Source organism: Pithys albifrons, chromosome 1 (assembly GCF_047495875.1).
Source record: "Pithys albifrons albifrons isolate INPA30051 chromosome 1, PitAlb_v1, whole genome shotgun sequence".
Lineage (NCBI taxonomy): Eukaryota > Metazoa > Chordata > Aves > Passeriformes > Thamnophilidae > Pithys > Pithys albifrons.
This window is the reverse complement of record NC_092458.1, coordinates 65,254,002-65,267,423: the sequence shown is the minus strand read 5'-3', so window position 1 is coordinate 65,267,423 and position 13,422 is coordinate 65,254,002. Positions and strand designations below refer to the sequence as shown.

The 13,422-nt window shown below is 42.9% G+C and overlaps 1 protein-coding gene across 1 annotated transcript in view; it reads left to right on the top strand.

The window, feature by feature from the left end:
• Positions 1-5,669: 5,669 nt before the first annotated feature.
• Positions 5,670-13,422, top strand: part of B3GLCT (beta 3-glucosyltransferase) — a 56,342-nt gene continuing 48,589 nt past the window's right edge. Inside the window, exon 1 of the mRNA XM_071553081.1 lies at positions 5,670-5,902. Coding sequence (XP_071409182.1) covers positions 5,815-5,902 — 88 coding nt within the window. The 5' untranslated portion in view covers positions 5,670-5,814. The remainder of the gene's footprint in view (positions 5,903-13,422) is intronic.

Below are 13,422 nucleotides of genomic sequence, written 5' to 3'. Positions count from 1 at the left end.
CAACACAATGACTTTATGGGGAGAATGAAGAACTCTAGAGAACATCTAAGGATTATTTAAGATATCATCAGTGAAATTTAATGTTTGAGCCAATATAGCAAGAAAGAAGAAAGAATCAGATTCTGCAACTAAAGTGCAATCCTGTGGGAAGGAGGGATAGCCAAGTTACTGACTGAAGTGGAAAGAGAAGTGGAAAAGATTTCAAGTAAGGTAAGGGGGAGGAAGGGAATTCAGTTCCTAAGTTCACCTTCCAAAGGATTCTGGAATCCAAACTTGGGTCTCTCTGTGTGTTTTAAACCAAAAATTTAAGAAATACAAATTTGACAAAGTTGCATCTATTGGTTATATTTTTTATGTTACCAGAACCATAAGCATAACAATTTTTTATTTCGTTCATGGCTTTTCTTTGGGACTATGCATTTCAGAAGGTAAGCCACATCTGGGATCTGCACTCTGGAGGCAGCACATTTTCAGTGATGCCAACAGGAATGATCTCATCATAAATTTTAAGGTATGTAAGGGAGACTGAAGCACTGATACTTAAGTGGAACTTCAGGGACCTTTGTCAGGTTCCACAGTTTGATGAATCTGTGTCTCATCAGTGGCTTGATCTGTAACAATTCAAAGTTGTTGAAATACCTGAGTCCTGCTTCCTGCTCCCTGCCCTGAATGTATATACTCTGCCTCTCAGATGATCCCATAATGAGCTCCAGAAAATATGGTGCATATGGTATTTTCAATGTTTCTGTGCCAGATGACACAGAGGAGCTGACTGCCACAGACAATTAAGCAGTCATTACTGTCCCATTGGAAAGTAATTGCCTTTGATCCACCTTTACAATCTTCTAAGAATCCATGACTGATTGCTTCATGCCCAGTGTTTTTCCAGGTCCTTTCTAGAGAGTGTGTAATCTAGTAACAGCAGCCACTATCTTGCGAAATTGCTTGGTTGAACTCTGTTGCCAGGACTCTCTGCTACAGCCCGAGACCAGTTCTCTATAAATCTTTGATTGAAGGCTCTAAGAATTAGCTCAAATTGAGTCCACAAACTTTAATTAGGATCCAATACTTCCAGGGTTAATCCAGGAAGAAGAGAGACTAAACTCACATTACACCATGCACTGCCCCAGGGGTTGACTGTAGTGCTGAGTTCCCTCATTGGTTTGTTTGTCTGGTTAGCAGCATACACGTGCTGGTACTGCAATGTTATCAGTTCTCTGAGCAAGATGGGATAAATCCCAGGCCAAGTGTATAAGACACACGACTGAGTTACATCTGGAGCACTCAGGGCTTTTCTCGCTACTGCAGATTTCTCCCAGGGAGAGCTTTTTAGAGTGGTCCAAAGGGGGCAAGGGAGTGTAGATCAGATCTGAGCAATGCAGACTGTCAGAGCTCCCATGCTCACACTCACTGCCTAGTGTTTGACAAATGTAGGTGTATTTCCAGAGTATGAGTATATTAGGGTATATTTTAATGGAAATATCATTGAGTTACTGTCTTGAGTAGCTGAAAGCTGAAAAAGTGTTTCCAAATGCATGTTGGGATTCAAAAAGTAATTGTGTGATTCTGAACTCATTTGGATTGGTTTTACTTATTTAGGATTAGTCACAGCTTAAAGTTATGGCTCTTCTTGCTTAACTTCCTGAGGACAGAGAGATCCAACTGCAAAAGTCTGAGAAAGAACTCGAATTCAACTCATGTGACTTGCAGGCCTGTCTCTGTTAAAAAAGGCCTTTCTATTGAAAAATACCATATGAGTACTCTGTCATTCCTGAATTAATGAAACATTTCTGAAATGGCTAGTATAATTACAGTAGTTGCCATCAAGCTCTCTAACTCAGTAACTGCTGTTATGTCTAGTTCATAATTTCTCTCTTTTCCCATGTCATAGTTGCGCTATAGGAATAGATGGCAGAGCCACCAGAGTAAGGCAGTGCTGTGATGCCTGCACAGAAGGGCAAACAACTCTTGAATCACACGCCAGCCTTTGCATTTGATAATATGATTTAATATACATATATATATACACACACATATATATATATATACACATATACATAGATATACATAGATATACATACATACATACACACACACACACACACACACACACACACATATATATATTTATGGGACAGGATGTTTTTGTATTTGCACCTCCCTTTTTAATCCGAGAGGTGGGACAGCAACAGTGCTACGTTTCTATTATTTATGAATGTGTGTGTGTGTGTGGCTCAGCTTTGTGAACAAAGATTTGGGAAGGGCTGTCCCCACGTAGGTGTGCCCTTCCAGCCTGCGCAGTGGATTTTAGGTGAGGCTCAGCATGCGCAGAACTGGCCCCACCGTTTAAGTACTGAGGTTCATCTGCCACGGCCGAGCGAGCTTGGACAGTGACAGTGAAGTTCCTCAGGACTAGAACCTACAGCACCTGGCATTTCCCAGGAGGTCTCCCATCCAAGTACTAATCTGGAGCTGACCCTGCTTAGCTTCCGAGATCTGATGGGATTGGATGTCAGGGAGACATTTAACTGCCATTTATGAATGTAAGAAACATGTAATACTATAAGGAAAGGAAGCTTGGCAGTGTTCTAAACCTCTGTGTTCTTTACCAGAGAGTTCATTATTTTCATCCTTTCTGAGATGGAAATTCTCAGTGGGGTAGTTAGAACAACAAACAAACACAACCTGAAATTGTATGTAGAGTAGGATTCAAGAAAAAGCTTTATTTCCTTCTTCCTCCTCCCAGCCCTGAATATAAAATGTGAAAGTGCTATTTTTCTTAACAGTTGGAGAACATTAGGTTTCATGGTAGAGTTCCATATTTCTTGGGGATTGTTACAATGACATTTTTCTTATATTTGTGAGAAACCAAAACATTTATTCCATCTCAGCAAAAGGTTGGGGTTTTTTTGTTACAGATATGCTGTGTGGGGAAACATTTGAACGTGGGTATATCTTAAACATTTTGAGAGTGAAAAGTCTTACATGTTTATCCCAGCTGTTGTGGGCATGATCTTGACCTAAATACTTACAGAAACCAGCACAGAACACAAAAATGGGAGAAAGGGCAGGAAACACTGTTGAAACTCATAAGGAAAACCAAGTAAATGCAGATATACATGTTAAGCAGAAGGTTTTACATCTTTTATATTGTTATAATTCCAGAAATGAAAGGATAACTTTACACTTCTCTTTTCTTCCTGGTAATGAGCGTGAACATAAAATCAGAAAGAGAAATGTAGTATGAAAGCTTCTACTTAGTTTGCATCAGAATTATTATTCTTGAGGCCAGTAACATATAGTAGTGAATCAGAATGTCATAACAAACAGTTGTTCTGTAAGGCAAATAACAAGCTGTGGTCACTCACATTTGTACTTCATATTCCCTTTTTCAGCTGCCTGCAGTATCAGGGTGTCTGCGTGCGTGTGTGTGTAGCAACTACATAAAGCAAGTCGAATACTCCAAGGAAGTCTGGCTAACATATTTCTATTGAGATAGTTTTAAAGGAAAAGTGTGAGGTCTACTACCAAGTTAATGTGATACAGGTGTATTTGCCTGAACTTGCAGTGGGAGTGAGCATTTATCACTGTACAAAAGTTTCAATTCATCTTTACAATCACCTGTCTGGCATACTTAAGGTACTCTATTGGAACCACTTGATTTGTCAGGAAAATAATGCTGTACATTTCAAGACTGTAGAGTTTTGAAAAAAGGCCCCACTTTGTTTTCCATGCTGTTGGCCTTACTGGATTTAAAACAGTTTATGGCTGACCTGGACATTGGACCATTTGTCTCCAGTGAGGTGTGTGCATGCTCAGTAGTTAGGTTGGTAGGAGGGATCTGCGTGGAAAGGATTTGATGGGAAGAGATGGCTGGAATTCATGTTTGTGAGTACCTTGCATGTTACCTAAGGGCACCAGGTGTTGCACTCAAAATCATGTTTAAGGGCAGAGTGGAAGCACTCCTTTTATGTTATATGCCAAGGATTTCTTGTTACTGTGGCTGAAATGTGAAAATTCTAATAATTATTAATGCAGATCTAACTGCTACAGAAAAAGAAACAATAACAGTGCAGTGAAAATCTTATAGACACTGGTGGGTTTCTACTCCTATTACTGCTTGCCTTTCTGTGGGTTCCCTGGGTCTGAAGGCCAGCAGTTTCATTCTGGGATATATGGGGAGTGTTACAGCGAGTTGTCAGCATGTGGAATGTTTCACTGGGACAAATCTGCCATTCCTGTGGATGATTTCTTTTCCTTGCTCCAGGATTCACATGGGGTCATTTTTTGTTTGCTAACAAGGTTTTACACTCTAGACCTCTCTTCATTGATCTGCAGCTCCGTTACAGCCAAATTTACTGTCCATATTGTGACATTTGTGCATGTTGGATACTCTGTCCTCTGTGCTACCCCTAAAAACCATTTTTTTGCAGCTCCAGGTCTGTATTTCTTTAACCAAATGTGGATGAGGCATTCCCAGCTGTGGAGTCTCCGGTGTGAAGGCCACACCCTCAGTTGCATGATTCTACTGTGTGTGTTGCACCCCATGTCCCTAATCCTGGTCATGCAGGTACTTAGGAAAGGCAGTCTGAAGGTGCCATGTGCTTTCTTGGGTAAGGGTTTGTAAAGGGTCATTTTAGAGATTTAACTTGGCCACTTGCTGTGGTGGACCAGGTTCCTGTCAGAGTGTTGGGTATCAGGAATAGTGTGGCCAGCAGGATGAGGGAAGTGATCCTTCCCCTGTACTCAGTGCTCATAATGCCAGACCTTGAGTATTGTGTTCAATTCTGGGCCCCTCAGTTCAGGAAAGATATTGAGGTGCTGGAGTGGGTCCAGAAGAAAGCAATGAGGCTGGTGAAAGAACTTGAGCACAAGTCCTGTGGGGAGGGGCTGAGGGACATGGGGTTGTTTAGCCTGGAGAAGAGGAGGCTCAGGGGAGACCTTATCACTCTCTACAACTACCTGAAAGGATGCTGTAGCCAGGTGGGGATTGGTCTCTTCTTTCAGTCAACTAGCAGTAGAAGAAGAGGGCATTGGCTTAAGCTCTGACAGGGGAGGTTTAGGTTGGATATCAGAAAGAAAATTTTACAGAGAGAGTGGTCAGGAATTGGAATGGCCTGCCCAGAGAGGTGGTGGATTCACCATCCCTGGAGGTTTTTAAGGTGAGACTGGATGTGGCACTGAGTGCCATGATCTAGTAATCAAAGTGGTGTTGTATCAAGGGTTGGACTTGATGATCTCAGAGGTCTCTTCCAACCTAGATGATTCTATGATTCACAGAGTGGCAGAATCAATTCGGTTGGAAAAGACCTCTGGCATCACCGAGCCTGACCTGTAAACTAACACTGCCATGCCAACAAGCCTACGACACTGAGTGCCACCTCCGATCTCCTTAAACACGTCCAGGGACAGTGACCCCACCACCTCCCTGGGCAGCCCGCTCCGACGGGTGGTTAAGGAGAGTTGATGCCTCAGAAGACCTGGGGTTATTTTGGGCTGGACACTGAATCCCTATCCCTAGGGTGTCCCGGTGAGCGGGCGGCAGGGACGAGTGTCCGGGGCGCCGCCTCTCCCGCTGCCGCCCGCCAGAGGGCGCGGCGGGCCCCGCTCCGCATCCGCCTCCTCCCGGCGCGGGCGGCCGGTCCTGCCGGGAGGAGGGAGGGAAAGGCAGGGAGGGCGGGCAAGGAGAGGCAGGAGGAGGGCGGGCTGGCGGCACCGCCACCAGCTGGAGGCCGCTCGCCCGCGCTCCTGCGGCACCGGCGGGCAGCGGGCGCTCCGTGCCCCGCGCCGTGCGACTCAGCGGCCGCTGCCAAGATGTCTGGGGAGCGCGGCTGCGGCCGCTGGCTCCTCTTCGCTGCCTGCGCCCACCTCCTCTTCCTTCTCCCGCTGCTCCGCACCCGGGGTGAGTGGCGGGGGCCGGGCCGGGACGCCATGGCGAGGTGAAGGGAGGAGACGCGGGACGCTCGGCCTCTCGGCGGAGCGGATGAGCAGGAGGAGGGCGCGGAGAGGCTGCAGGGGCGCCGGAGCCGCCGCCGCCGCTCCCCGCGCCGGGAAGCGGCGGGAGAGCGGAGGTGCCCCTTCCCACGAAGTTTGTTGGGAAGCGGGGCAGGAGCACGGCCGGGCTGCAGCGCGGGGTCCCTGCGGTGCCGGGAGCGCGTCCCGCCCCCGGGGTGGTGTGCGGGGCACGGGGCGGTGCGGGCAGGGGACGCCTTCGGACTGGCCCCCGCGGCGGGAGCATCCTCGGGGAGCATCCTCGGGGAGCAGCCCCGGCATCCCAGCGCGGGGCTGCACTACACTGACGGGATGCTTTGCTCAGGGCAGGTGGGAAGGTGAAAGCGCCCCGGTAAAATGCCAGCCGACAGGAAAGCAAAATACTACAGTGCTTTAGAGAGGTTTTTAATGTGTCTAGTGAGGTGGGAGAAGATTAAAGGAGAAAGATTAGTAGTCTGGTTTGCGGATGGTTTGCTACAGGCTCCCGGAGTTGGGAGCTGTGGCCGTGAGTGTAAGAGACGGAAATAAATGTTTATATCTGCTCTGTTTCTCATTATTTCTGTTCCTGAATGTTTTCATCTCTGTCAGTGTAGGCTTGTCAGTTTGTTGTGAGCCTTGGGATTTGTTTCTCCTGCACTGCTAGGGCTTATGGACCAAAATCACCCAGGAGAAACCTCGCACTAAGAAATCCCATTTTCAGCAAAGTAAAACTGATATTTTGTTGTTTCTTTTGCAAAACACTTTTCCTTTCACTGACCCAACAGGGTTTTTGGAGGAGTCCTAATACTCTGCAGCTCTTCCTAACGCTGCATTTCATTCTTTCCAGGATGAATAGTTTTGCTCCAGTGCTTCAGCAAGGTCCTGTAGCACTTGTAACCTCAAACAGATTTGTAATCACAGTCAGAGCATGGAAGCTTCATTTTAATCTCTATGTGTATGTGTATTTACTGTACATACATACATGAAGCTAGGAGGCAGACATGGAAACACTTGTGTTCTTCTTTAGTAGGTCTCAATTAATGCACATGTGTAATTTGTTCACCAGAATCTTATTGCAGTATCATGGTTTTATTTTTTTTTTAAATATGCTTTTATATTAAAGAGTTCTTTAATATAATTATGTATTATAGTATATAAAGAGTCCTTTAATATATATATATATAGCTTTTGAGATGGCCTGGATAGAGATAGTAAGTTTGCAAAACAATCGGCTTTATTCTTGGAAAACAGAAATAATTTGGATTGCCTTTCACAGAAGCAAACAGCTCGTCTGTCTGTAGTTAATAAATTCCAGCTTGCAGGTGGCAGCTTATAGAATGGGGAAATGTATTCAGCTGATTTTGTATGGTCTAACTTCTTGACAATCAGAAGGGATAATGATGATGCTTTTTCTTCTGGTGTTTTTCTTTGCTTGCCTTTTATAAAGATACTGGTATACACAGCACTCATTTAGACATTTCAGTAGTTCAGCTGCCTTCTTCCCATATGTGTAAAGAAATATAATTAGTTGCTTTTATTTTATGAAAAGCTTCAGATTCTATAAATTCACTTGCATCACCCCCTCTTCTTCCTCCTTCCTCCTGCTCTCTCCCCATTTTGTGTTGATAAATCTGTAAGTCTTCATTGTTATGTGGCTTGACTAGAGTATTTGATGCTGATAGAGTAGCAACAATGAAGAAATATTACAAAAGCTTACATGTAAATACATGAAACTAATTTATATTGCTTGCTAGTGCTCACAGGCTGCCTCATCATGGAACAGCACATCTCTTTGACTGATGGCATCAATGCAGGTTTTCTCTGGAATCGTCAATTCATAGAATCTTAAGTTCTTTGAAAACTTGGGCAGGGGAGGAAAACCAGCCAACTCCCATCCAAAACAAAAATAGGCCTTTCATTAAATTATTATTAGAAGTATAAAGAAATTCTAGTTTAAATACTTTGTCTGCAGTGTACACACAATCACTGGCTTCATTATTTGAAGTGGTTGTTTTAGTCATAGTTTTGCCATACATTAAGTCATAGAATTGTAACATTTTTATAGCTCATTTAAATTGACCCAGGGCCAAGTGAGGTGGCTGGAATGACTCTGGGTCAGTCAGCCTTGAATCAGACTGTAAAACTGGACGATAACAAGAGGTGTTGCCTTTCTGTCTCAGATGGATTTTGCCTGTGAAAATAAGAGTTAACTCCTCAGTTTTTAATATCCTTTGCACTTTGAGGATGTGTAATTGTAAATGTTTGGAAGTTGTTCATGCTTGAAAGGGTAGTACTGTATTATATCACTATATATATTCGTACAGGTTATTGTATTTTAATACTGCTGTATTTACATCCATTTTTCTAATAGTTCATTGGCAGATATTCCTGCAGTTTTGCTGCTGAACAATGAAAATAAATGAGTTTTACTTGCTAGTGTTGAAAGCAAGTGTTCTCATCAGAATTTTAATAGAAATAACGGAACATGACAAAAATAATTAAGAATTGAAGCTGCTTACATTACATTCTCAGATTACATTTCCAGGTTTTGAATGGATCCAAAAAATGTCTAGCTTTTCCAGTGAATTTTAGTTCAGCTCTCAAAAGAAGTAAAGATAAGATTGATGATAATAAAGATCTTTAAAGTCTTTTTAAAATTTCTTTCCTTTTCTTAACCTCAGTTCTTGGCCATCTAGCAAAAATAGCGCAGGACTAGGGATTGACATGATCAGGTTCTGTCTGCTTGTGCCAAAGGACATGATGTTAACGCAGAAAGTGTGTTAACAATCTTCAGAGTGCACAATCCATTAGATAATGAAGTGACAAATATGAAATTACAGGCTGCATTTAAGATGGTGCCTTGCTAGGGTTTTTTCTGCTTTAGGTACCTTTGTGAGAAATCATGCAATTAATCACCCAGGCTTTTTGGTTACTGTGATGCCTATACAGCTTGAACTTTTGCCAGCTATTAAGTCTCTCCTGGCAATATGTTTTCTTGTTGCTCTGTGGCAAGTCAGTAGTCCACCTGAGATATGCTTACATTGCATCAGAAAACACAAAGGGACTAGAGGAAATTCTAGATTTAGCAAAGATACCTCTAGCTCCAGAGACTGATCTGAGTTTTAGAGAGTTATGCTGAAAGAAGTGTGTTGCAGGTGTCTGAATGAATAATGATGTTTGGGTATGAAAAGTTACTGTTTTGTTTTTAGTAGCATCTGATATCTCCTAGGCCATCCTTCTTTGTGCACGTGAAATCTACACACAACAAAGAGATATCCTTGTCCCAGGGAGTTCACAGTTTCCACCTGTGTTGCACAACCAACCTGTTCATGAGCTGCATGTGCACTTAGAATTTTTCTCAGTTGTCCACCCCTGGGCACACTGTTTTCAGAAACCTCTTGGGAGTGAATTGCAGGTGGATGAATTAATCTTGGATGTGTTGACTTGTGCCCAGGCACTGTATTTTCTACCTATCCTGTGGTCCCTTTGTTGATGTGTTGTAGGCCAGCTAATTTACCACATTCTTCTCCTGCCATCCTTTTCTCAATAAATCTTTAGAAGAGGATATTTGTTTCCCGGCTGAGAGGAACAGTCTGAACAGTTGTCTTATTGAAATGTATTAGATGGAAAAAGTCTTGCTGATATATTTAATATAAAAGATACCAAGTCATTTTAATGTGTTTATTTGTTGGAAAAGAGTGGACACTGCATTTCTGAAATCATGGAGAAGAATAATCATAGAATCGATTGGATTGGAAAAGACCTCTGAGATCATCAAGTCCAACCCTTGATGCAACTCCAGGCCCTTTATCAGATCATGGCACTCAGTGCCACGTCCAGTCGCAGTTGAAAAGCCTCCAGGGATGGTGAATCCACCCCCTCTCTGGGCAGCCCATTTCAATGCCTGATTACTCTCTCTGGAAAGAATTTTTTTCTGATATCCAGCTTAAATTTCCCCTGGCAGAGCTTAAGCCTGTGTCCCCTTGTCCTGTTGCTGAGTGCCTGGGAGATAATGGTATAGAGAGAGACTTTAACATTCATTACAGGTATTTTTTGTTGGATAAATTATGTATGTGAGTGTTGAAGTTGCACTATGTGTCAGGGCACCTGCAACAAAAGTCATTTTTAGCCATTCTCCATAAGAGATGGATTGTTATGGGCAGTTGTCAAAGAGGGCTGGTTGATATTTCAAAGTTCATCTCCTACAAGCTCAAGAATTATCCAGCCCCACGATCAGGAAGGGAAGTCAAGATGGCAGGAGGCCCACATGCATGAACAAGAAAGTCCTGGCCAAACTCAAACATAAAAAGGAAGCACACAAGAGATGGAAGTTCGGAGACACTGAGAGTGCAGGTGTGCCATTACGATAGCCTGGGTCCACCTACAGTGGAATCTGGTGAGGGATTTAACTTGTGAAAGGCAAGAAAAAGAGCTTCTGGAGGTGTATCAGCAAAAGGGAGACCAGGGAAAATATGTGCTTGCTTCTGAATGGGGGAGGGTCTTTATTAAAGAAGGACATGGAAGTGGATGAGGAACTTGGAACTTTCTTTGCCTTAATCTGTGGTGTTAAAACCCACCTTCCGTGATAAAGGCCTCTGAAAGTCATGGGAAAGTTTGGCGCAAGGGAGAGTTATTCTAACTGAAGGAAGACCAGTTTAGGGAATGTTGAAACAAGCAGGACATACAGGAGTTCACAGGACCTGATGGGAGGCACATAAAAGTGCCAGTGGAGTTTGATAATGTCAATGCAAGGTTACTTTTGATAATTTTTGAAAGGTCATGGTGACTGGGGGACATTGCTCAAGGAAGTGATTATCACCATAGGAGGGGAAGGAAGAGAATCTGGCGAAACTATAAGCTGGCCAGTGTTGCCTCAGTCCCTAGGAACATGGTGGACCAAATAATCCTGGATATCATTGCCAAACAAGAAAGGACAAGACAAACATACAAAGGACAAGAGGTTGATTGGAAGAAGTCACTGTGTTTTTCTGAATGGACAGTCAACCAACCCAAAAGACTTACTTGATGAGATGACTGCCTTCATGAATGTGGGGAAAGCAGTGGATGTTGTTTATCCCAACTTTAACAAGGAGTTTGAGTTCAGTGTTGTCTCCTATAATGCCATACACAAACTAATGAAATGTGGGCTATGTATGTGGACAGTAAGGTGGAGACAAAGCTGTTTGGCTTGCCGGGCTTGTGGACTGATTAGTATTGTGTTTAACCTTTGGCCTCTTCAGTGTGATGAAGTGTATCCTCAGCAAATTTGCAGAGGATACAAAATGGGCTGGAGGATTGATGCATCAGTTGCTTGTGCTGCTATTCAGGGGTACCTCAGCGGGCTGGAGAAGTAGGCAAACAGGAAGCTTGGAAAACTGAGCTTGGTGAAGGGAAATAGCAATTCCTGCCCCTGACAAGGAGGCATCCCACGGACCACTGCATGCTGGGGTCACATTGTCTGGAAAACAGCTTTGCAGAGAAGGACCTGAGAGTCATCATTTGCAACAAACTGATCATGAACTAACAGTGTGCCATTGTGGCAAAGATGGTCAGCAGCCCCCTGAGCGACACTGGGAAGAGTATTGGCAGCAGGACAAGGTAGGTGGTCCTTCCTGTCTGCTCAGCACTGGCAAGACACATCTGGATTGCTGTGTCCATGTCTGGGCTCACCAGTACAAGAGAGAGAGTTGGATGCACTGGAGTGAGCCCAGCAAAGGACCATGAAGATTATTAATAGATTGGAACACCTGACAGATGAGAGAGGCTGAAGGTACTGTGGCTGTTTAGCCTGGAGAGAGAAAGGTTCAGAGAAGATCTTACCAATACTTGTAAAAGCCTTACGGGAAGCAGTAAAGAAGACAGAGCCAGACTCTGATGCTTAACAGGACAGGAGGTACTTTACCCAAACTGAAATACAGGAAATTTCATTTGAATACTTTTTTGTTGGGTTTTTTTGGGGGGGAGGAGGAGATGTGTGTGTGGGGAGGGGTGGTTGTTTTTTTTTTTCACTCTAAGAACGATATAACACTGGAAGAGGTTGCTCAGACAGTTTATGGAGTCTCTGTCCTAGGAAATACTCAAGACCTGACTGGACAAGGTCCTGAGGATCCAACGTTGGGATTTTGAACTAGATGACTATTGGGGATCATTTCCAACCTTAGCAATTCTGTGTCTGTCTAATACTAAGATGAAGTATGTTGTTTAAATAATTCCCTGAAAAGCTTTATCTGTGCTCTCAACGTGTGAAATAGGGTTTTTTTTCCCCCAGGTAATCTGATTATTGTTTGATTTAATTCAAAGATCATGGGCATTAATATTTTCTAAAGCTTAGAAGCAGCGTGGCATGGGTTATTGAATGCACTACGGTGAGACACGCACCATCTCTTGTCAATCACAGTTGTTTCAGGTTTCATTTGTCATTCCTCAGTTGCAAATTAAAAACCGAAAGTCATGAAAATTATGCTTGGATTCAGTTTTGTGAGTAAGGTTGTATTCACTTTTGTGAATTTATGAGGTGATACTTCTTCATGTTAATAATGTATAATTAGTACATTTCCCAGAATAAGGGTGTTTTGGGTTGATCTTGTGATTAGGATTGTGTAAAGTAGAAGGTGCGGATCTGGTTTGTGTAGGGGAAAGGATTCTTTGTCTGAATCTGTAAGAACTGTTATGTTGGTAGAGAAGGTGGAAAATGATCAGAGCATGCTGTCGGCAAGGGATCTAATAGATTGAGGCATTTTCTGTGCACTTTCACACTAGAAGTGTAAAATATTTACCTGAGGACAACTTTGGGGTACACTCTTACTTGTACTCTGTTCTCTTCTTCCTGGCTAAAGGCCATATGGAAATGTGTCTATGGTCAGCATGAGTCTACCATGTTAGCATGATTTTTGGGATGTCTGGATATAGTGGTGTGATTTGAGATTCAAGTTAATCAGGATCAGAGATGTCATTGTGAACCTCCACTCCTAGACACTTGTTGAAATTAACTCTTTGTTAAAAGAATATAGAGATGTAGGTAATCAGAGATGGAGCACCACAGACTCTGGACAGTCTTGTCTTGCTTTCCTATATTCTTCATGTCTAGTGTGTCAAAGGAATGACAGTGCCTAAGAAATTCACTTTGAAATGAATTTCAAGCAATAAATAATTTAAACTTGCCTTGAACAATCCACTTGAATCTGTTTTTCACCTGAGTTTTTAAGAAAACCATCGATATGACCATGATGAATAGCATCTTGAATTCCTTCCAAGTTATAACAATTTTCTTTCATTTGCATCTCTCTAGTGCATTTAAGAAAAAAAATTTCCTACCAAGAATCTTAGCAAGGTTTTCTTATATTGAATGGAACTACTTTTACAAATGAGCAAGCTGAGACAAAAAGTGACTATATCAGCAAGAAAAAAACCACAAACACCACCAGAATCCTTTTTACAATTATTTTTCTAATA